General features: G+C 39.6%; 1 protein-coding gene across 15 annotated transcripts in view; it reads right to left on the bottom strand.

The window, feature by feature from the left end:
* LOC140197714 (intermembrane lipid transfer protein VPS13B-like) overlaps positions 1–25,046 on the bottom strand; it is a 1,066,299-nt gene that overhangs the window by 731,593 nt on the left and 309,660 nt on the right. The window contains exon 18 of one of the 15 annotated variants that reach the window (XM_072258203.1): positions 12,009–12,456. The exons of the other annotated variants lie outside the window; for them this stretch is intronic. Coding sequence (XP_072114304.1) covers positions 12,419–12,456 — 38 coding nt within the window. The 3' untranslated portion in view covers positions 12,009–12,418. Of the gene's footprint in view, positions 1–12,008; positions 12,457–25,046 lie in introns of those variants that run through there. 15 annotated transcript variants of the gene reach the window in all.

Here is a 25,046-nt window from a genome sequence, read left to right as displayed (position 1 = left end):
CAGGACTTTTGGTCCAAAGTATCTGCACTGATGTTTCTGCTCAACACAGAATCAACATGCACAGAGTTGGCTTCAGATCATGTCACATTCCAGTTAGAACATATGAAACAGAAGGATTAGGTAACTTGGCCATTTGCACCTGTCATGCCACTCAATCAGGTCATGCCAGATCCTTTACAACCACACCCCTTTAGCCTTCCCCCTTGATATCCCAATATCTATCAATTTCTGTATTGAATTCCTTTAAAGGACACTGGTGATGCCACTTATGCAACACTGCATACATGTCTTGTCTCCCTAAGAAAGGATATACTTAAAAGAGAGGGTATGCAACAAGAATTCACAAGAACAACACATACAAAATGCTGGAGGAACTCAGCCAGTTAGGCAGGGTCTATGGAAGGGAATAAATAGTCGAAGTTTCAAGTTGTGACCCTTCATCAAAGTTGGAAAGGAAGGGGGCAGAAGCCAGAAGGGGAAGGTGGGCGGGTTGGTGGGGAGGCAGGATTAAGTAAGAAGCTGGTAGGAGTTTGGTGGAAGAGATAAAGGGTTGAAGAAGAATGAATCTGGTAGGAGAGGACAATAGACCTGGAAGAAAGGGAACCAGAGAGAAGAGGTATATATATATATATATAGTAATAATATATGAATATACATATATATTAATGTTAAATTGAATAAGTAGCGTGAAAAGAGAAAAAAATGAGGTAATGTTCATTGGTTCAATGCCCATTGAGAAATCTGATGGCAGAGGGGAGGAAACCATTCCTGAATCATTGAGTATGTGTCTTCAGACTCCTACACTTCTTCCCCGATGGTAGCAATGAGAAGAGAGCATGTCCTGGGTGACGGGGGCCCTTAATGATGGATGCTGCCTTTTTGAGGAATCACTGCTTAAAAATGTCCTAGGTGCTGGGGAAGCTAGTGCCCATGATGGAGCTGACTGAGCTTACAACCTTTTGCAGCTCATTTTGATCCTGTGCAGTGCCACTCCCCCATACCAGATGGTGATATAGCCAGTTCGAAATCAATTTTCATGCCATCAGATTGGAGGCTACCCAGATAGAATACAAGGCATTGTTCCTGTAAGCTGAATTTAGCCTCATCATAACAGTCCTGTCCATGGCCTTCACTATTACCTACAGCAGCTGCAGAATCTCTTGTGTTTATAAAAAAGAACAATTTACTGCGACTGAAATGTTTATTGAGCTGAGTCCCAGAGTATGAGGATATAATAATAACTGAACCTTGAACATAAAGATCTTCCTTCCACCAGAATACACAATTAAAACTGGTTGTAATAATAAAACACACAAAATGCTGAAGGAACACAGTCTGTCAGGAAACGTTTATGGAAATGAATAAACAGTCATCGTTTCAAGCCAAGACCCTTCTTCAGGACTGAAAAGGGGTTGCTCCGGGTGGCAGAAGAGGAGGTCCTCATCAAACATATCAGAATGAAAATGAAAATCGGAATTAAACTGTTTGGCCACAGTTAGTTCTGCTTTTGACAGGTGGACTGGAGGTGCTCTATGAAGCGGTCCCCCAATTTACAACAGGTCTCACCATTGTAGAGGCAGTCACATCGTGAAGACCAGACACAATAAACAACCCAGAAGATTTGCAGAAGGGTTACATTTGCACCATGTAAAGTAATATATTACAGTTGAACTCCAACCTCAAAGAAAGAGAAGTGAGATTTGTGAGATGATCGTGGAGAATGCTAATTTGCAAGGGCAATTTGAGATAAAGAAAAAGATAGTGTTTGGTCTCTTGAAGAATGTTAAAATGGACAAGTCATTAGGGCCTAATGGGTATATCCCGGATTATACAGAGAGAAGCAAATGATGAGATTAATGAGTTCTTGTGTCCTCTCTAGCCACAGGTGAGGTCCCAGAGGACTGGCGAGTAGCTAATATTGTTTCTTTGATCAAGAGGAGAAATAGGTATGATCCTGGAATTTATAGACCATTGAGACCAATGTCATCAGTGGAGAAACTTTGAAGAGGATTCTTAAGGATTTTCTGCATCCTGCAGACAGTTCATGAAACTACTTCCTTTACTTTTTCTATCAAATATGATTCTACCACTACTATGTGTACGATTGGAACCTGTGATTTACACTTTGAAAATGTGTTTTTGGGCCAACTGAGTGACCTGGTGCTCTGCTGCCTCTGAAAGTGTTTGGTGTGGTTGGGAGTAGATTGTGTGGCCTGGAGGCCAAGAAGGCTAGACATGGGGTGCAAGCCAATGATCGACTCCACTGCTTCTCTCCAACTGGGGCATCAAGCAAGGTTCAATTTGACTTGCTGAACTGAATTACACTGAATACTACTGACTCCTGGTTTGATATTCTATGTGTTCTTTGCTTACTTTTTGCCATTTGTCCAATTGGTTCTATTTTGCGCCTTAGGTGTTTGATGTTTTCTTGAACAAATTCCATTATGTTTCTTTGTTTCATAGCTGCCTACAGGAGGACAAATCTCAGAGATGTATTCTGCATACATACTTCGACAATAAATATACTTTGAACTTTAGGCGTAGGATTTATGAGCATCTGGAAAACCATGGCCTAATTAGGAATAGCCTATATGGCTTTGTCCAATAAAAAAAATTCAAGTCATGTCTTATCAGGGTAGACATGTTAAATACTGGATGATTTGGAGGGAATGGAGGGATATTGATCATGTGCAGGCAGAAGAGATTTAGTTCAATGAGATATTGTGTTTTGCACAGACATTGTGGGCTGAAGGGCCCGTCTCAAGCTGCACTGTTGTATGATTAGTCATGAACCTGACCACTATTCACTCCTTACCTATACATCAGTTCAACCTTCTAAATCCCAATCCAGTTGTGGCTAACTGGACCCGACCACCAAAAAGTTTTCACCCAGTTAATGTCCACCTTGAGCAACTGAACCATTTCTAGCTCAGGCAGCTGTCAGTAAATGAATGCTGAAAGCACAGGATTAAAGAGGTTTGGTATACAGGGCAGGGAACATTCTTTGTTGGAGAGAGCTGCGACATTACTGTTCCTCAGATGTGCGGCTGTTGCAGAAGCAACACTGTCTTTTAGAGTTAGATTGGATCAGTGGATGAAAAAAAAAATATGAATAGAAATAGGAAAAATATGGGTGAATATGATAAGAAATATTTCTTTGCGGTGCATTAACAGTAATAGGGTGGTCTAAATCTGAATTGTAAATCCATGCATTTCTCCGAGCTGAAGCAATTGCCTCAGCAACATGGGAGTTCATTAGATGGCCTATTCTGATGAGATCAGCATGTTTAATGCAAACAGTAAACTTCAGCATTAGGGTCAGAGTTCCAAAATTCATTCATGTCAGTTATCTCAGTACATGAAGATCAAGAAGGACATAGTTTGTCTGGGTAACTACAAAAATCCTGGCAAAAGCACAAAACAAGAAATCAAGAAGCTCTATTAACAAGCATAATGAGCTGGACACAATTTATGAACCTATGCGTCTGCAAGATCAGCGCCAAAGCATGAGCTGTGAACACCTGAGAAACCAACACTCACAAAGACTGTTAACCATGCATATAGGCCAGCGGAAATCACTCAGCTATCTGGTTGGCCAAGACCCAGCAGAGATTTGTGGCCAGCGTGACAGCCAACCAATTAGAACAACTAGTTGAACCAATATAAACGTAAACACTCGGCAGAAACAACACTCAATTGTGCACTGATGATATCGCCACCACTGGTGATGAAACGCTTGTCGGCCAACAACCAGGATCGGCGAACAACCCTACAAACATGCAGCCAAACGGAGATAGCAATCTTCTCTTTCATTTCTAATTCATGTTCTCTTTAATTCTCTTTGACATCATTATCCTGCTAAATCACGACTGTATCACATTTTATTAATATAATGATATGTTAAAAAACCTTAAACTTTTACAATACATGTTAAATGCAGTTGGTGATTGTGGCAATCTTAGTCATCTCTCAATAAAGTTCTTACAAAAATGCTGCTCATGAAAAAAATAAGAGCGATCCAAAAATTGTAAAAGTTAATTAGATTTCATTCTCCCTTGCCAAGCACAAGCTGGAAATTGTCAGTTTTCACCAAACAAGTTTGAAATCACATATAAGTCACTACCTACCATCACTGTTACCATACCATACTATAAGTTAACTTAACACACCATCTCCAGAGATGTAGAGAAGAGATATGTGAACATAGTACGTAACAGCAGGAATATGCTAATTGAGCCTTGAACCTGCTCTGTCATTTATCAAGATCATGACTAATCTACTCAGCATAATTTTCTCCCTCTAATCCCATATCCCTTGAAATTCTCTATGATTCAGAATTAGGAGGCCCAAAGGTCAAAGTCCTGCAATCCTGTAAGCCAGGTCAGCAGGAGCTGGGGATAGAGACCAACGATCCCCAGGTCAGCAAGCCCTGGATCTGAGGCCCATACAGATGGGAGCACGAGGACCAGTGACTCCCTGCCCCAGGGAAACCAGGGTTGGATGCTCAAAAGATCAAACACGTAATCAAGGAGTCCTGGGATAAATACGTGGAAATCGACAAAGTCTGGAGGGTAAAGATGAAGGATCCAGTTTGTTGAATTTCTCTGCCCTTGTCTTAATCATTACAATTTCTCCCATCTCGATCATACACTCAGTGGCTACTTTATTATTTACCTCCTGTACCTCTAAAGTGGGCACTGAGTCTATGTTCATGATCTTCTGCTGTTGTAGTCCATCCACTTCAAGGTTCCAAATGTTGTGCATTCAGACATGCTCTTCTGCACACCACTGTTCTCACGCATGGCTGGAGTTACTGTTGCCTTCCTGTCAGTTTGAACCAGGTCTGGACATTCTCCTATGACCTCTGTCTTTAACAAGCTGCTCTCGCCCACAGAAATGATGCTCGCTGCATTTTTTTTTGGTCTTTGCACCATTCTCTAGAAACTGTTGTGCATAAAAACCCCAGGAGATCAGCAGTTTCTGAGATACTCAAACCACCCTGTCTAGCACCACCAATCATTCCAAGTCTGATGTCTGGTCTGAACAACAAATGAACCTCTTGACCACGTCAACATGCTTTTATGCACTGAGTTGCTGCCACAAGATTGGTTGATTAGATATTCGCATTAATGAGCAGGTGTACCCAACACGGAGATTAGAGTTAAACTGTACAGAAACACAACCACCACCTTCTGTGTGGAAAAAGGTTCTTTTTCAATAATTGCCACTCACTTTAAACCTATGGCCTCTGGTTTTAAATTCCCCGACATTGATAAAAGACTAGGACAATCCACCTTAGCCCCTTAGCCTCCTACTCCCTGCAGGAAAAAAATTCCCATCCTATCCAACCTCCCCTTATAACTCAAGTCCCCCAGTCCCAGTAACATTCTTGTGAACTTCTTCTGTACATTTTCCAGTTTAGTAACATTATATATCTGGGCCATTAGGACTGCAAATAATACTCCAAAGGTGAACTGTAGTACAGTAATTTTCTGCAGTTGCAACATAACATCCCAACTCCATCATTATTGATAAGAGGCATAGAATAGACAGCCAGTGCTCTTTTCCAAGAGTGGAAATGGCTGATATGAGAGGGCATAATTTTAAGGTAACCGGAGAAAAGAATTCGGAGAGAGTCAGAGGAAGTTTTTTTTTAACACAGTAAGTTCATGGAACACCTTGTCAGAGATGGTGATAGAGCCAGATACATCAGGAGACTCTTATATAGGAACATGGATGAAAAAAAAGAGGGCTATGAAAGAGAGAGGTGTAAGATTTATCTCAGAGTAGGTTAAAATGTTGACACAACATCATGGGCCAACGAAGCTATACTATGCTGTACATTTTATGTTCAAACTCTGGTGCCATGAAACACAGAAATGCTTTACAGGCAGGAAACAAAAACAATTCTATTATTAACACTTTTTCTGTAGTACAATCACTGCATCCCACAGCCAGTGATTTCCTTTTGGGAGTTGTGCTATTGAACCGTCTGTACAATCTTGCATTTTTGTTGTGTCTTGAAGGATTCAGCGAATTGGACCCTCGAGGATGCTGGTATGGCCGCAGCAGTCATTGCTGGAGCAGCCTTAGGGCCAGATATAAGCAGCAGGGCTCAGGCCCAAGAGCGAAAAACAAACCAATGTTTGGCAGATTTAAGTGCTAAGCCAGACTTAAAAGATCAAGACGTCAAGGCTGAGGGCAAAGGATGAACCAGTGCTCAGCTCACTACTCCATGAGATTTACTTGCTTGAGTGCTAAACTGATTCTGAAGCTTGGTCTGCAACCATCGGTACTCTTTTTAGTGCTGAACTGGCTCCGTGCTCTGGACGCACTTTCGGGGACTCTGCGGTTCATGTTCTGAGTGTTATTTGTTTACTTTTTTTATTGTTTGCATGATTTGTTCTTTTCTTTGCACATTGGATTTTTTTAATGGTTCTACTGTGGTTCTTTATTTTGTGGCTCCCTACAAGAAGATGAATCTCAAGGATGTATACAGTGTCCATATTTCAATAATAAATTAACTTTGACCCTGACTGATGAAGGCAAGCATGTCAAGTGCCTTCTTTATAACCTGCCTGCCTGTATCTCCAATTTCATAGAATGATATATTTGTACCCTTTGGTATAACTGTTCTACCACACTCCCCGCGGTCCTGTTTTGCACTGTGCAAGTCCTGCTCTGATTTAACTGATCAAATGGAACACCTCACTCATATCTGAATTAAATTCCATCTGCCATTCCATGGCCTACTTCCGAGATCATCTAAATCCTTCATAATTTTATATGTCTGCAAGAGCTCCACTTTCAAGTTTTTTCTTGTGAAAGCTCTTACAGTTTCTTTTCATGTACTTTGTTGGTTCATTCTAGTTATATTTTCCCTTTTTATCAAATTTTTGGTCAACTTTTACTGAGTTCTTTAAATACTTCCAATTCTTAAGGTTATTGAATTTGAGCAATGTTATTGGCCTTTCCATAGATTTAATGCCACAGATCCTCTGGAGGTTACAAATGGCCAACTTATGGACACTCTGTAGATATGAATAATTACTTGGGAGACCAAAGAAATGAATAGGGATGGATTTGGCGATTGCTGCAGGGCTAGAGCTAAATTCTGTTGGATGGAAACAAAGCATTTCCACACCACCCTAAGCCACCAAAATTGGCGTTTGGATTGAGCTGGGAGTGCTGAGCAGATTCACTCCCTGAATCAGAGAGGTCAGCTATTGGCCGTTCTTTATCTTCCACAAAAGTTTATTCAAGATTCAAAATTTACAGTGGTTCTAGAAAGTTTGTGAACCTTGTAGAATTTTCTCTATTTCTGCATAAATATGACCTAAAATGTGATTCACTAAAGTCCCAAAACTAGATAAAGAGAACTCTATTAAATAAATAACACAAAAACATTCCACTTGTTAATTTATTTACTGAAGGAAATGATCCAATATTACATGTATCTGTTGGAAAAAGTTTGCTTTCAGTAACTTGCAGTTACCTGGCTTTATCCCTGCTGCCATTGTTAAGTAAAGGAACAACATCAATGGTCTGTAAGTCTTTAGCATCTCATCTACGACTAACAGAGGTGCAAAAATATCCATCAGAGCCCAGCATTCACTTCCAAACTAGTGCTCCCTTGTTTTCTGTGATAGATGTCATCTGGTTCTGGGGATTTATCAACCCTTATGCATCCTATGACATTTCATATTTTCTCCTTAACAATTCCTTGTCCCAGATATTGGAAACAAGTCTTTGTTCAGGGTAGATTTTCCATGTACCCCTCCCTGAAGGCATTACCTGAAAGGTTCACATACTTTTTCCAAAATATATATGTAATATTGGATCAGTTTTGTCAAAAAATAAATAAACAAACAAATATAATGCTTTTGTGTTTTTTTAAACTGGGTTCTCTGTATCTATTTTTAGAACTTACGTGAAGATCTGATTATATTTTATGTAATACTTATCTGGAAATAGAGAAAATTCTACAGGGTTTACAAACTTTCTAGCATCACTGTAAGTTCTTTTATCATGTGTACATCGAAACAAACGGTGAGATATGTCATTTGCGTCAACCTGAGGATGTGCTGGGGTCAGCTTGCAAGTGTCACCACACATTCCAGCACCAAAATGGAATGGCCCTAATAAAAAACACAGAACACAACAAGCAACAAAACAACAACAGCAAAACAGGACTGTTCCCGCATCCCTCATGGTCAGGGTAACATTCACACTTTTTCCCTGCCTTTTCATTTTCTGAAAGTGTCAGCAAGTTATCCAAATACAGTATAGCACCCAACACCATCTGCCAGAGGTTACAACATCAGTCAGCCTTTACAACGTGAGCAACATGTTACACAAAGCAGCTTAACTGTCCATTCAACGGCTACATCATTTCAAGCTGTTACTGATATTCCTTTTGTTCCCTCCACTACTTTCCCTGATAATTAGACTAACTTGTTTTCTCCCTTAATCAGTTCTGCTGAAGGGTCTTTCAACCCGAAATGTTGACTGAAGTGTTAACATTATCCTACAAAAACAAACTGCACAACTAAGAAAGCATCATCAAAGACTCCCACCATCCAGCTCATGCCCTCTTCTCACTGCAGGTACAGGAACCTGGAGCCCCACATTCTTCAACCAACCTGTAAAACCCTAATTCTGCCTCAGACAGTATTTCCCTCAATTTGCACTAGTGTTATGTTATTTTCTGTTTATTGTATTGTGCATGTATAATGTTAATGTATAATGTTAAGTTTATGTCATTTATGTTTGTAAAGTACTGTGCTGCTGCTGAAAAAACTAATTTGAATGGTATTTAAACCATGTTTGTAAATGCCCATGACAATAAACTTGAATCTGAGCAATTAAAAATGTCTTACGCAGAAATTTTTTTAAAAATCCTACTTTACCAGGATCTTCACATATAAACATAAGTACTTTACAGTGGACATTAGAAACTTGAATTTAAAGGAAAAAATGTTGCCATTGAGCAGCATCTATTGAGATAGAATTAACATTTTAGGTTGAATGCTTGTTTCATACAGTTGGCTCTATTCCACAGGACTCATCATTTTACCAAAAGCAAAGATCACTAAATTTCCAAAAAAAAAGTCCTTGATTGTGTCAGTTGACTGTGTCAAAGACCTGCTAGATAAAGAGCATATTAAGAATTGGAGCTACAAGCAAAGCTATAAATTGCTGCCAAGTGACATGATTGATATTGGATCCAGTGCTGTTGCTTCAAACAGTGGTGGGAGAATAATTTTGCTTTGTGGAAGGCAGTGGGCCAGAACTGAATAGTGAAAATAGAAAAGTATGTTGGAATTTCTACTTGATTACTTAAGGGGTCAGGAAGTATAACTTCAGAAGAAGAATTGATTCTGAAAAGCCAGAACTTAATATCGGCAAGTCACCAGATGGTGACAGCATCCATCCAAGGCTGTTAAAGCTGGTTATAGACAGTTGCCAACATTTTTCAGTCCTTCTTACGTAGAAAAATTTATCTGAAGGGCTTCAGTGATATTCAAGGGAAGAAGGGGTAGAGACAGGGGAAAGAGAAAGAAGGGGAGCAGGGAAATGGAGTGGAAAGAGGAAGCGGGAAAAGAAGAAGAGAGAGAAGAAGTGGAGAAAGGGAGGAAAAAGTGGAGAAAGGGAGGAAAAGGTGGAGAAAGGGAGGAAAAAGAGGAGAGAGGGGGCAGACTTGAAGAGATAGAGTGAGGGTCAAGAAAGGTGTAAGAAGGCAAGAGGAGAGGGATAAGCTGGGAGAGAGAGGAGTGAGAAGCAGAGAGGGGTGTGTGCAGAAAGGGAGATGAAAGGAGGAAGGGGAGAAGGGGGAGAAGAAGAGAGAAGAAAGCAAGGGAAGAGAGGGAAGGGGGGAGAGGGGAGAGGGAGGAGAGGGAAGAGGGAGGAGAGGGAAGAGGGAGGAGAGGGAAGAGGGAGGAGAGGGAAGAGGGAGGAGAGGGAAGAGGGAGGAGAGGGAAGAGGGAGGAGAGGGAAGAGGGAGGAGAGGGAAGAGGGAGGAGAGGGGGAAGGGGGAAAAGGAGAAAGGGAGGAAAGGGGGAAAGAAGGGAAAGGGGAGAAAAGGGAAAGAGAAGAAAAGGGGAGAGAGGAGAAAGAGGGAAAAAGGGAGAGAGGGGAATTAGGAAGGGAAATGAGTAACAGGGGAAAGGGAGAGGGGAGGACATAGGGGAGAGAGGGGAAATAGCAAGAGAAATGAGAGAAAAGAAATGGGTAAGAGAGGGGAAAGGGGCAGAAGAGGGCAAAGGGGGAGAGAGCGGAAAGGGAGGAGAGAGGGGAAAGATGAGGGACAGGAAAAAGGAAGGGGACAAGAAGCATTTGGAAGAAATTAGGGTGGGAGGGGAGAAGAGAGGAGAGAAGGGGCAGATGGGAACAAAGAGGGAAGATGAGGGTGAGAAAGAGTGATGAGGGTGGAAGAAATAGGGCACAGCAGGGGGAAAATAAGAAGTAGAGAAGGCAAGGGGGGAGGGAAGAAGGGAGGGAGAGAGAGAGAAAGCAAACAGAGGATAGGAACAAGAAGCAGGTGTAAGCAGGGAAAGGGGCTGTGAATGAGCAGAAGAGGCAAGTTGAAAATGTGAGGAAGAGTGAGGGGGAAAAGAAGGGAGGGAGGGGAGAGAGTGGGATGAGAGAGTATGAGTGATGCGAAGGTGGGAGGGACAGGAAGATGTGTAAACTGTTGACCTTAATGGCCTAAATCAAGCAGGATGCATGACCATCACTGCACCCAATGACAGCAGTTCAAAAAGGGAAGAAGTAGTATGAGTCAACATTGATAAATGCAGAACTCAGCTAACAAACTATCAAAAATAATTAATTGCTTATTAAGATTATGGAGGAATGGCAAGACATTTAGTCAGAATACCCTTAATGACAAAACAATATCCTGCTTAAATTTACTTCACGGATTAAACAAAATATTGAAAATTATAACCACAAACAGCAGCTAAGATTCAACCTCGATTTTGTCGTGCATAAAGCATGTACCCTGTTGGCTGTTCCCCTCAATAATATGCAACTTTGGATACTATGGGCGGGGGGGGGGGGGGGGGGTGGCAGGGAGAATCTACCAAAGAGAAGCCACAGTGAGCCGCTCTCTGGCACTGAGTCCAGCTCTGTGGCTCCGAAGGGAAAGGGAGAGAAGTGCAGTAGTGATAGGAGATTCCATAGTTGGAGGGGCAGACAGCAGATTCTCTAGACATGAGAAAGAAACACATATAGTATTTTGCTCACCCAGGTGCCAGGATCAAGGATGTCTCAGATGGGTCCAAAGCATTCTAAAGGGGAAGGGTGAACAGCTAGAAGTCGTGGTACATATTGGTACCAATGAAATAGGTAGAAAAAGGGAGGAGGTCCTGAAGAGAGAATATAGGGAGTTAGGTAGAAAGCTGAAAAGTAGGAACTCCAGCGTAGAAATCTCTGCATTGCTGCCTGTGTCACATGCCAGGGAGGATAAGAATAGGCTCATTTAGCAGATCAATGCATGGCTGAGGAATTAGTAAAGGGGGCAGAATTTCAGATTTCCGGGTCATTGGGATCTCACAAAGGGAAGGTGTCATCTGTACACAAAGGACGGGTTACACCTGAACTCTAGAGAGACCAATATTCTTGCGGGCAGGTTTGCTGGAGCTGTTCAAGAGGGTTAACAATAATTCTGGCAGGGGATTGGGAACATGACTAACAGGGCAAGAAAGGGGCAGTTGTTATACAAGCAGATGTAGTGTGTAGTATGATTGTGAGGAAGGACAGGCTGATGATAAGGCAAAACTGTAGTCAGTGAGAAGAGTTAAAGTGTAACATGGAGGTAAAATTGAAAAGGATAATAAAGGACTGAAGGTATTATATTTGAATGCATGCAATATATGGAATAAATTAAATGATTTTAGTCCTTAAGACCATAAGATATAGGAGCAGAATTAGGTCATTTGGCCCATCAAGTCTGTTCTGCCATTTCATCATGGCTGATCCAATTTTCCTCTCAGTCCCAATCTCCTGCCTTTTCCCCATAGAACTTCATGCCCTGACCAATCAAGGATCGTTCAGCCTTTGCCAAAATACACAATACATACTTGGCTTCCACAAATGCCTGTGGCAAAGAATTCCAAGGATTTACCATTCTCTGGCGAAAGAAATTCCTCCTCATCTTCATTCTAAAAGTACATCCCTCTACTCCAAGGCAGTGTTCTCTGGTCTTCGACTCTCCCACAGGAAACATCTCCACATCCACTTTATTAAGGCCTTTCACCATTCAATAGGTTTTCATTGAGGTCACTCCTCATTGTTCTGAATTCAAGTATAAATACAGGCCCAGAAGTCATCAAACACTCTTCATATGACAAGCCATTCAATCCTGGAATCATTTTTGTGAACTTCTTTTGAACTCTCTCCGGTGGGCAGTTTGAGATTAGCAGGTACGATGTTGTGGGCATTCCTGAGTTGTAGCTGTAGGAAAATCATGGTTGAAAGCTAAACATCCAAGGATACACACTGTATCAAAAGACAGGCAGCTAAGCAAAGGGGGTGGGGGTTACCAATCTGGTAGTAAAGTCTTAAAGCAAATCCTGAGAAAAAGGTGAATTAGGATTGGAAGAAGTAGAATCCTTGTGGGTAGAATTAAGAACCTGCAAGGGTGAAAAAACCCTGATGCGGGTTATATACAGGCCTCCAAATAGTAGCCAGGATGTGGGACACAAACTACAATGGGAGATATAAAATACCATGTACAAAGGGCAATGTTACAATAGTGATGGGGGATTTCAATATGCAGTGTGATTAGGAAAATTAGGTTGACGCTGGATCCCAAGTGGAGAAAATTGTAGAATGCTATGAGATGATGAGATGCAAGTAATGTGATAGTATCGGGGGCAGAAGTGAGTGTTTTTCCTATTACTAAGGAGAAGGTGCTTAGGAAGCTGAAATACCTGAAGGTAGATAAGTTACCTGGACCCAGATGGACTACACGGCATGGTTCTGAAAGAGGTAGCTGAAGAAATTGTGGAAGCATTAGTAGTAGTCTTTCAAGGGTCACTAGATTCTGGAATGCTTCTGAAGGACTGGAAAATTGAAAATATCATTCCCCTCTTTAAAAAGGGAAGGAGGCAGAAGAAAGGAAATCGTAGGCCAGTTAGCTTGGCTTCAGTAGTTGGGAAGATGTTGGAGTCCATTTTTGAGGATGAAGTTTCACTGTACTTGGAGGCATATGATAAAATAGGCCAAAGTCAGCATGGGTTCCTTTAGGGGGAATCTTGCCTGACAATCATGTTGGAATTCTTTGAAGAAATAATACCCCATTTAGACAAAGGAGAATCAGAGGATGTTGTTTGCTTTAACAAAGTACCGCACATGAGTTTGCTTAATAAGTTAAGAGCCCATGGCATTACAGGAAAGATACTAGCATGGATAGAAGATTGGCTAACTGGCAGGCGACAAAGAGTAGGATTTAAGGAGGCCTTTTCTGATTGGCTGCCAGTGACACTTGGTGTTTGGCAGGGGTTGGTGTTGGGACCATTTACATATTATGTGTTAATGCTTTGTATGACAATATTGATGGACTTTGTGAGTCTGCAGAAGGACTAAAACAAATTGGGAGAAGAGGCAAATAAGTGGCAGATGATAAAAGGTGTGGTCATACACTTTGTAGAAGGAATAAAGACACAGACAATTTAATAAATGGGGAGGAAATTTAAAAATCAGAGGTGCAGAGGGACTTGGGAGTCCTTGTGCAGGATTCTCTAAAGGTTAGCTTGCAGGCTAAGTAGTGGTAAGGAAGGGAAATGCAAAGTTAGCATTTATTTTGAAGGACTAGAATATAAGAACAAGGATGTAATGCTGAGGCTTTATAAAGCATTGGTCAGACCACACTTGGAGTATTGTGAGCAGTTTTGGGCCCCTTACTTAAGAAAAGATGTGCTAGCATTGGAGAGCGTCCAGAGGAGGTTCATGAGAATGATTCTGGGAGTAAAAGGGTTAGCATATGAGAAGCATTTGATATATTTGCTGGAATTCAGAAGAATAACATAGGGGAATCTCACTGAAGCTTATCAAATATTGCAAGGCCTGGATAGAGTGGATGTGGGAGGATGTTTCCTTTAGTAGATGAGTCTAGGACCAGAGGCTACAGCCTCAGAATAGAAGGACATCCATTTAGAACAGAAATGAGGAGGAATTTCTTTAGCCAGAGGGTAGTGAATCTGTGGAATTCATTGCCACAGACAGCAGTAGAGGCAAAGTCAATGAGTATATTTAAAGCTGAGATTGATTAGTCAGGGCATCAAAGGTTTACAGGTGAAGTCAGGAGAATACGAATGAGAAGAATAATAAATCAGCCATGATGGAATGGAGGAGCAGATGATGGGCCAAATTGCCTAATTCTGCTCTTATGTCTCATGGACATGAGCACAGATAGCATAAGCTTGAGGTTTGCTGAGGGCTCAAAAGTAGTGAGCACAATAAGTTATAGAGAGCTGTAAAAGTCTTCAAGTAGGCATATGTTAATAGATTGATTGAAAAGGTTCTGTATATAATTTAACCTATGATTAAGTAGATGGTAGGTTTTTGTATAAAATCACTCCACATATATGCAAATTGTGCTCTATTGATAACTGCACAGGAAGTACGTGTACAATGAGAAATGCAAATACCTAAAACAAGAAACAAAAGGTCGCTAATATATGATTGTCTGAAAGTACAATTACAGGTTTACACAAACAAAAGACTATTGCTAAACAGTGAAAAGAGTGCAAGAATCAGAATCAGGTTTTTATCATTGACATATGCAATAAAATTTGTTTTGCGGCAGGAGTATTGAAACATTTATACAAACATTGGTTTGGCCACTGTCAAATGAACTGCGTAAATGTCCTAAACATATGAATTGTGCAAAATAATATGACACTATTATTGTGAGTGTGGATTGCAGATTTATTAAGACAATACTGAGAATGACAAACTACATTGACAGCAAACATTCTGTTTATAAGTGATGTAGTATTAATGACAGGGTACACCTCTGAGAGAAAGAAAAGGTAAGGAACAGAGTTATCTGAGTAGGGTAAATCAGCACAATGAGTCCAGGACTATTCTGGTCTTAATGATCTTCCATTGTACTTTTGACTTCCTTTCCATAAACTCTATTCCAAATATGAAAACAATTGATCTTAAAAGTGCTTATGGATGAAAGGAGCTGATTGTGGATCAAATAATTTATTTGCTCAACTTCCTGCTCTAAAATTATTTCATACCATCTATCTGAGAACTAAACCATTCTTGTATCCTTGCTACTGCAACTTCTCATTCACAATTTGGAAACCAGGATCTTGGCATCAGTGACCAATGTTCCCTATTCTGCATTTTGAGCCGAGAGAGCACTACTTATAACATCTACTGTTTCATTATGGTTCAAGAATATTCACTTGAACTCACACTACAGTTAAAAATAATGTTTTAAGAATGCTCTATTCTTATATAAAAAACTGCAATACCCAAAATATTCAAACATTGAATATGCAAATTTATGCCACATTTCTGGAACAATCAAGTAGTCAAGTAATTTTAGAAAGGGTGCTTGGGGACGAAGTCCTTATGAGAATGAAGTGAAATGTTTCCATATGTTTTATAAAGTATTCTATTCCCTCTAAAAGCAATCATTCACATGCACTTGCTGGCAATGATCCAAAGAATCCATATGGACATTGCATCCCTTACGGCACCATATTAGTCATAGGACTGCTATGTCACAGTTCATATAGAAAATAATATAAAAAGCATTACATTCTATGTCCAATGCCTTGCTTTACTTCTTATTCCACCACCTGACAACGTCCTATAATGGGACATAACTGGGAATGTTACACCAGAAAAAACTTTCACATAAAAATTTGAAATGGTTTCCAGACCAGTCACATTAAATTTAGTTGCATTCTTTGTACCGAAAAGCACTTAGACTATTTTCTTCTTTCTCTTGCTCTGCAATAAACACTTAAATCTTATGAGTATCACGGTTCATTAGCAAGTATCAAAATATGTCATTTCTATCAAGTTACATCTGCAAGCCATATATTCTTTATGTTTTGATCTCAACAATTATATATTGAAAATTCACATTTTAAAAGTTTCATTCAATTACATTTAATTAAATGAAAGAGAAAACTTACGTCTCTTTGAATTAATGCTATATAAATACACAGCAGATCAATTTTATAAGCTAATTCACACACTTGTTGAAATTATACCCTTCAGTAACATAATTAACAAAAAGCTTAATGTTTTCACTGGATGTTTTTGTAGATTTTCATTCTTGCTCACAATTTTCTACTGCGGTTTAATTTGTACAAAGTCAGGTGATTCAATGGGGGACAGCAATTACACACAAACTAACTGTGTGCAAGATGCAAAATCTGATTTGAAAATTCCCGTTTAAGTATCTTAAACAGTACTGTCTCAAGGAAATTTTAGATCAACAGATATCCTCTTTAAAAAAAACATGCAAAGCCTTTTGCACGCAATGTACAATGAAGGCAACAAAGTCTTTTTTTAATAGGAATCCTCCCCACTAATCTCAGATAATTGGTCACATATAAATGCCTGCAGGAGAGAAAATATTTAGAATCATAAAATCTACCAATTTAGAATTTGTACTATCTGACAATAATCAAGTGAAGTTTAAAAAAGGAAAAAAGGGAGAAAAAAATAGGAACAGAACTGCACCATATCAACTCATAAAATAAGACCATGACTAATCAGTTTCAAAGCTCCATTTATCCTTTTGGTTCCATAACTATTGGTAACCTGGCATAACAAGAAATCTAACTACCTCATTTCTGAAGTTTTCAAATGACCTTATCCCCTTCATCGCCTTCAACAATTTTTTAGGGGAAGAAGAGATCCAGAGTTTCACTGCAATTTCTGTGAAGGAGTTTTAAGTTACATGCCCTCTTTCTGGCCTACCTCACTCAAAGTACCAGTTCTATATCCACTGTATAAGTTCTTATTAAATATATATTACACAGCCACAATATTCTTTATGCTGCGTGTCATGAAAACAAATCAAGGAACCAATCGAAAACTGAAGAGAAGCAGAAACAATAAATTCAACTTCAGAACAACAATTGCTTAAGAAATATCCCACTGTCGATTTTTATACACTCAATGTCTATTGTTTCTCTTCTATGTTTGTGCTTTGCAAATTCTGAAAGTAAATATGTCATTCTTGTTGAGCAAAATGATTTAAAACCTATAAATATGGTAACATTTTCAAATTGCTAAACATTGCTTAAATATGGTTCAAGTACTAAATGCACTTCTACTCAAAACTTTAAAATTACGCAGCCTACATTAAATATCATTTGCTGAAATTACTGAAGATTCTTAAGGATTTACACACATTTGAGCTACAAACTCAGCATGGCCTTGTACAAGAGGTGACATCTTACAAACTTGAAACAGTTTATGAGAAAGTGTTGAAGAAATTTAATGAGGGCAGGGGAGTAGATGTTGTATATATGGACTTCAGCAAGGCATTTGACACCATCATTTATAGAAGGCTCATCTAGAATGTTAAGATACTTGGGACCCATACAGAATTGGTAGATCAGATTCAAAATTGGCTGGGGCAAAGACAAAGAGGGGATTGGTGATGGGATGTTAATCTGATTTGAGATCTCTGATCAGTGGTAAGCAAACCTCCTTTGCTTATGATATATATATTTTTTTCTTTTTTTGGAAAAAAGAACATGGGAAAATTAGTAAGTTTGCAGATGAGACAAAAATTGGCAGAGTTGTGGATAGTGAGGAAGGCTATCAAAGGATATAGTAGAATGTAGATCAGTTGCAAACATGATGTGAAAAACGGCAGATGGAGTTTAATTCAGATGAATGTTTCACTGTGGGAGGTCAAAAGTAAGAGGAAAGTATACAGTAAAGGGCAGAATCATTAGAAACACTGATCTACAGAGAGATCCAGGATGCAAATACATCGCTCCTTGAAAGTTGCAATATAAGTGGATAGGTGGTAAAGAAGGCATGTAGCATACCTGCTTTTTATCAGTGAGGGCACTAGGTAGAGCTGTGAAATTAATTCCCACAGGTTTGTTTCATAGGCTTTTCTTTTTGTTTCCAATATGTTGGCATTAGGATGCATGCTTTGGTATATATTAAAATTAATGCTGTTTACCAATCCAGCATTGCCACCAACTGCAAAATCTCTTGTGATGGTATTTAGCAAAATCTGAACTTTTTTAATATTGATATCTTAAGATTTCAGTAAAACTCAAAGGCATTAGAATGAAACCGACTCATCTTGAATGCAGAGTGCTAGACTTACACATTGGGAGAAAGCATTGTTATGATAAGGCAATCAAAAAAAAAAGGCTTATTTGCTGTAACAGAAAAGTTTCAAGAAGATATTAATGAGATGATGATTAATGCATTAATTGTGTGCACGCTGGTTGCCCTATTACAGGAAAAATGTACAGGCTATGGAATGAGTGCAGAGATTTATCAGAAAGCAGCCTGGACTACAGAGTATGAGCTATAAGGAGACAGTGAATAAATTTTGGCTGCTTTCACAGAACACTGGTGGCTGAGGAAAGACCTTATAGAAGTTTAGCAAATTGAGATTCAAGATTATTTGTCATGTATACACTGACACATACAGTGAAATGCGTTGTTTATACTAGTAACCAACACACCCGAAGATGTGCGGGAGCAGCTTACAAGAGACACAAATAGGGTAGGTGATCAGAATCGTTTGCCCCAAGTGTGATAAATTCAAGTACTAGAGGACATACATTTAAGGTAAGGTAGATATTTTTAACGGAGCTATGAGGGGCAAGCTTTTTTTAAACACAGAGAGTGGGTGCCTGGAACAGGCTGTCAGGGGTAGCAGTGGAAGCAGATACAATTATGGTGTTTAAGAGGCTGTTAAATGCACACACAAGTGTGTATGTAATGGAAAGAAACAGATCATGTACAGACAGAAGATATTTATTTTAATTTGGCATCGTGTTCAGCACAGACACCATGGACTGATGGGTCTGTTCATGCGTTGGTACTGTTCCATATCCTATGTCCTATGTACCTCCATTAGTCTAGCTTTCAATAATAAAGCTCAAAACTAGGAAAAAAAAGAACAGAATATATTAAGAATATGAATTGCCACCCCAAGTAAATTAAAATATTCAGTGGGAATTCAACAACAGAGAAAAGCAATGATGCTAGATTTGATGGTGAATAGCTGGTGAATTGTAAAAGGCAAAACAAAGTTTCAGTATTTAAATGCATAAAATTCAATGGGCAATCACAGATTTAATTCATTGTTGATTGATAGTCATACATGTAATCAATGTTGAGAGAATTGTATCATGGTGTGCTGATATGACCATAACTGAATCAAAACTCTGAAAATGTAATTAATGTATAAAAACAACTGCATTGCTTCAATCACCTGGTTTTACAGAAGTAAACTTTTTTCAAAGGATAATACATGATAATATAATGGCAATGTACTGATATACTGATCACATATGTGATATATTGTATTTGTTTGACTAACACAATTATACAATATATCTCATAGCCCAAAATGTAGAGTTTTATCTCATTTAAATAAAACTCAATGAAGCTAAATTATCTAACCAAGCCTCACACCCCTAAAAGCAGGGAACAGTGATTACTTTAACCTGTATGTATTCATTATATTACGGGCTATAATTGAAATGTGTGCTGCCATGACTGCTGTCAGAGAAATTGCTACCAGTGCTGTAATTGGCACTGTGTTTTCTCCCAATAAGTCCAGGACTCTAGAGTTTTAACGTTCAAGATGGGTAAGTTTCATTCTAATACCAGTGAGTTTTACTGAAATTACTAACGTGTCAGCAGAGTGGAAGTGACTAATGGAAGATGTATAAAAGGTTTGTTAGATTAAATAAAATTTAAAAATAAGGAATTTTGAGAAGTGAATTTGTGTTGTAATCATTTGAGCAATGGCTACACATCCGGGATAGGAAACATCAATGTTTTGTAGGTCTATATATAATCTTACATTTGCCAAAGGTTATTATGTTCAAAGGGGAAGGTTGTAGGTTTAAATATTATTTGGAACTTTTTAAAAACCAGTGCTGACTCACAGGATCACATTTATGTTTTAAAGCTTATACCATTACTAAGTTGTACAAAATTACATTCAATTTTTTAGTTAACATCAGATTCAAAATGTTTTAGTTTTTTTTTCTTGATTTACAAAGTTTCCCATCCTTTACCTAGACTCAAAACCAAGTTCTCTTGCACGCTGATTTCAATGGATATTGTAAGGCTGTGCAGTACCAAACCAAAAGCTGATGTGTTTTTTCTTAATTTTATGAAATTTATTTACTGGTTTAAATATTTTAAAGTGCTATTAAATGCTGTAATTGAGTGCTTGAATTATCATTTCTTCATTTTAATTTTTGCTACTTTTTGAAATGTCCCTGCATGTTAGAGACATTCAAAGCTATTTAAAAACCCATGCTTTATCAGGCAGCAAAGGATAGGGACTGGGTTTCACCAGCTGTCAACGACTTTCATGAGTATTCTTCAAGGCTTCTCAAGATCCTACCAATACTCAGAGATTCATTGTCGGATTATAGGTTGCCTTAGGGCAGCAAGATTGGGCACTCACATCTTAACCAGGTAAGTTCAAGTGATGAGTAGGAGTTGGCAGCGTGCTAATGCCATCAGAATATATACTGATGTGTAAAAGAGAAGACAGATTATCATGCCTACTAATATTTCACCAAAAAAAGTGCTATTCAGATTGGTTCTTATTTTGAAATTAGTCCTTCATGAAAGGCAAATCTCATTGATCAGTAGGTGAACAAGCTAAAATGAGTTGGAAAGATGACAAGACATATCAAAGTGATGGTACTTATGGGATGCACCTCCTTCCTGATGGCAGTAGCAAAAAGCGAATACATCCTGGGTGTTGGGGGTCCCTGATGATGGATGATGCTCTCCTGCAACAGCGTTTCATATACAAAGTTTGTAGATGTGCTCAATGGTTGGGAGGGCTTTACCCATGATGTATCAATGACTTTTTATAGGAAATCGAGGATCCAATTGTACAAAGAGATATTGAGGCCAAGGTCTTAGAGCTTATTGATTAGTTTTGAGGGGATGATGGCATTGAGTGCTGACCTGTAGCTGATAAACAGCATTCTGACGTATGCACATCTGCTGTCCAGATGTTTCAGGGTTGAGTGAAGAGCCAATGAGATGGCATCTGCTGTGGACCTGCTGCTGCGGTAGGGAAATTGAAGCAGATCCAAGTTACTTCTCAGCCAGCAGTTGATATGTTTCATCATCAACCTCTCAAAACACTTCATCACTGTGGATATAATTGCTACTGGGTGATATTCACTGAGGCAGATCACCACGCTCTTCCTGGGCACCAGAATAACTGATGCTTGCTTGAAGCAAGTGGATACCACACACTGCCAATGTGAGAGGTTAAAGATCTCAGTAAACACACCAGCCAGTTAATGAGCTTCAAGCAGCTCTTAGAATTTGGCCAGGTACCCCATATGGGCCAGATGCTTTTGGTGGGTTCACCCTGCTAAGGGAAAACTCTGAATGATTCCGTGGGGACATAATCATCTACAGCTATTTTAATAAAGTCCATTACTAACATGGTCTATTCATTTAGATCTCCCTGATCAATCCTTGAACATGGCCCAATCCATTGACTTGAAGCAATCCCAAAGCTGCTCCTCTGCCTCCTGTGACCACCTCTTTGTTGTCTAAATCTCTGGAGCTTTGCTCTTTAGCCTCTGCTTATATGCAGGCAGGAGGAGGACAGCAAATGATCTGATTTTCCAAAATGCGGTCTGGACATGGAACAGACGGCATTCCTCATCTTAGTATAATGGTGGTCTAGCATGTTGGGATCTCTAGTGCTACAGGTTATATGCTGATGGTAACTGGGCAGGGTTTTCTTTAAACAAGCCTGGTTGAAGTCCCCAACAGTGAGGTAAAATGTGTCGGGACTGTTTCTTTCATGCAGTATCAAGAGTGCTTGATTATAGTCAGCCTCTGGTGGTATGTAAACTGCAGTCAGGACCATGAATGAGAACTCACTAAGTAAATAGAACAGATGGCATTTGACCATTAGGTCTTCTACATCAGGAGAACATGAGTTTGACAAAACCGGCACATCAGAGCACCACTGAGAGTTTATCATGAAACACACACTTCCTCCTTTTGCCTTTTCCAAATCAGTAGTTCACTCCATTCTATAAACCGAGAGGTCTTTCGGTCTGATCGCTGTATCTGACATGCGGGGAGAAAGCCAAGTCACAGCCAAACACAGGATACAACAGTCTCTCAATTTCCCTCCGATATGGGAATCTTGCCCTCAAGTCCTCAGATTTATTCTCCAGCAACTACACATTTGCCAACAAGGTGCTGGGCAGAAGAAACCTCATCCCTCCATGTTTCAGTTTGGTTTGGAGCCCCGCTTCCTGCCTCAATACCATGGCAATGAACCTTCGTCCACTTCAAGCTGCTATATCTGCCTGGCCCACCAAGTCCTTTAGAAAATCATTAGATCTGTAGATCATTAAGTTCATTTAAAAGTACATTGCTTAGAAGGAACTTAAATGTTGCAAAATGCAGTGAGAGTAATTTGAAAGAGGTATATTTAAAAGTCTATTTAGAGCTATTGTTTGCAGCTCACAAAACATTATTGACGATCACGAGCATCTTCGGCTGAAGCAATATTCTCTCATTTCTGTTCTGAATTGCCAGACCCTATAGTCTGAGTCAATGATTCCAGACACCCTAGCCAAGAAAAACATCGACTGCCGCAGCTAACTCCTGTCAATCCAAAAGAATTTTGATCAATTCTAAATCTTCTAAACTCAAAAGTACTTCATTCACGAAATAAAAACAGAAGACATTGGAAAATTCAAAAGTTCAGGCAGTATCCAGGGAAAGAGCAGCAATGTAGATATCACAGACACTCCACCAGAACTGGGAAGATATTCAATATTAACTCGTGCTAACTGGTCTGTCTGCTTTGCACCTCAAAGCTTTTACATGACCCTGTTTTCTCTCTGTTGTTCTCTAACTGTTCTCATTAAACTATCAATTCGATGGCATCATTAACTGCTTATCACCAGAGCAACCAATCCATCGCTCCATTTATCTGATCCATCGCTCCTCCACTCTTCTTGTAATTTAAAACTAACTTGTTTTCTCACTTTTCCAGTTCTGACAAAGAATCTTCAACCTTAACTCTGTTTTGGTTTCCAAAGAGGTGACCTGCTGAATGTCACAGTCAGTCACAGAAACAGGTCCCACAGCACAGAAATCTGGCCCACTGAGTGCATGTCAGTCATCAAGCACCCAATTACATTAATCCTACACTAATCCCATTTTATTCTCCCCATAATCCCATCAACTCTTCTAGATTTTACCTGACCTACTCACAGACACACCAGGAGCAATTAATCATGGAGTTAACCCACCAACTCAAATATTTTGAGATGTGGGAAGAAACCAGAGCAACCAGAGAAAATTCAGGGGGTCACCCTTGGAGCAAAGGAAGCTGAAGGTTGACAAGGTAGAGGAATATAAAATTATGAGAGCATTATTAATAAGGCAGATAGCTAGTTTTCATCTCCTTTGGCAAGTGTGTCTTAAAACTGCAAGGCATAAGTTTACAGTGAGTGAGAAGGTTAAAAGAGGTCTGATGGATAAATTTTTCACACGAAGAGTAGTTGGTATCTGGAATGAACAGTCAGGGAGGTAATGGATGCAGGAACAGTAACAACATTTAAGCGCTATCTGGACAGGTACTTGAATGGACGGATATGGAAAGAACACAGGCAATGGAATTTTCATAGATAGGGATGATGGTTAGCATAGTTGTGCCGGGCTGAAGGTATCCTCTTTCTATGCTGATACCTCGATGACTCTAGATTGTGAACAGCCGGCACTCTAGTGCCATATGCTGTGAAATCTCATGAATCACAGATTCCCAGCCCAGAAGTGATTTATTTACTTCTTTTGTCTGCTTTCTGTCTCCTAACAATCCCAATACACATGAATAAATTAACCCCAATAAATATGATTAATAATTGCTTGTGTAAAATCTTATCAAAAGCCTTCTAAAAGTTCAAATACAAAACTGGTTCACCTCGATTTATTTTGTTATTACCATACCAAAAAAACTTCAATAGATTCGTCAGTTTCTTCACAAACAAGAGAAAATCCGCAGATGCTGGAAATCCAAGCAACACACACACAGTGCTGGAGGAACTCAGCAGGCCAGACAGCATCTAAGAAAAAGTTGACATTTCGGGCTGAGCCCCGATGAAGGGTTTCAGCCCGACTGTTTTCTCTTTTCCCGAGATGCTGCCTGGCCTGCCAAGTTCCTCCAGCATTTTGTAGGAGAGGTGACAAACTTAGATTGTTTTTCTGAAGTGTAGGGTGAGTGCAGACTTGATGAAAGCTCATACGATCGTGAGAGGCACAGATATGGCAGACATTAAGAATCTTTTTCCCATGGGAGAAATGTCAAATACTAGATTTTATGCATTTTAGGTGAGTGGGGCAAGTTTAAGGAAGGTGTGCAGAGCAAGATCCACCGAGGGTGGTCCCTGGAATGGGTTGCCATGGTAAGTGATAGATGCAGGTACGACATGGCTTATAAGAGGCTGTTAAGTAGACACATGAATATGCAGGAAATGGTAGGATATTGATCATGTGCAGGCAGAAAAGAGTTCACTTATTTTGATATTGTGAATGGTGAAGACACTATGAGCCAAATGGCCTTCTATGGTGCTGTACTCTTCTATGAGTACAGCATCTGTTCAATGCCCTATGTGTTTACTCTATCCAATCTTCTATATTCAATGTCCCATGTAATTAAGCGATCCAAACTTATTATTTTCCATGTTTCCAGTTACCACTTCCTTAAATGTTGATTCTAATTTTTTCCACCACTGGATGTCAGGTTTACTGTTCTACAGCTCCATGTTTTATCTTTATCTCATTAC

This window comes from Mobula birostris, chromosome 1 (genome assembly GCF_030028105.1).
Source record: "Mobula birostris isolate sMobBir1 chromosome 1, sMobBir1.hap1, whole genome shotgun sequence".
Lineage (NCBI taxonomy): Eukaryota > Metazoa > Chordata > Chondrichthyes > Myliobatiformes > Myliobatidae > Mobula > Mobula birostris.
The sequence above is the reverse complement of the archived record's forward strand: the minus strand, read 5'-3'. Positions and strand labels throughout refer to the sequence as shown.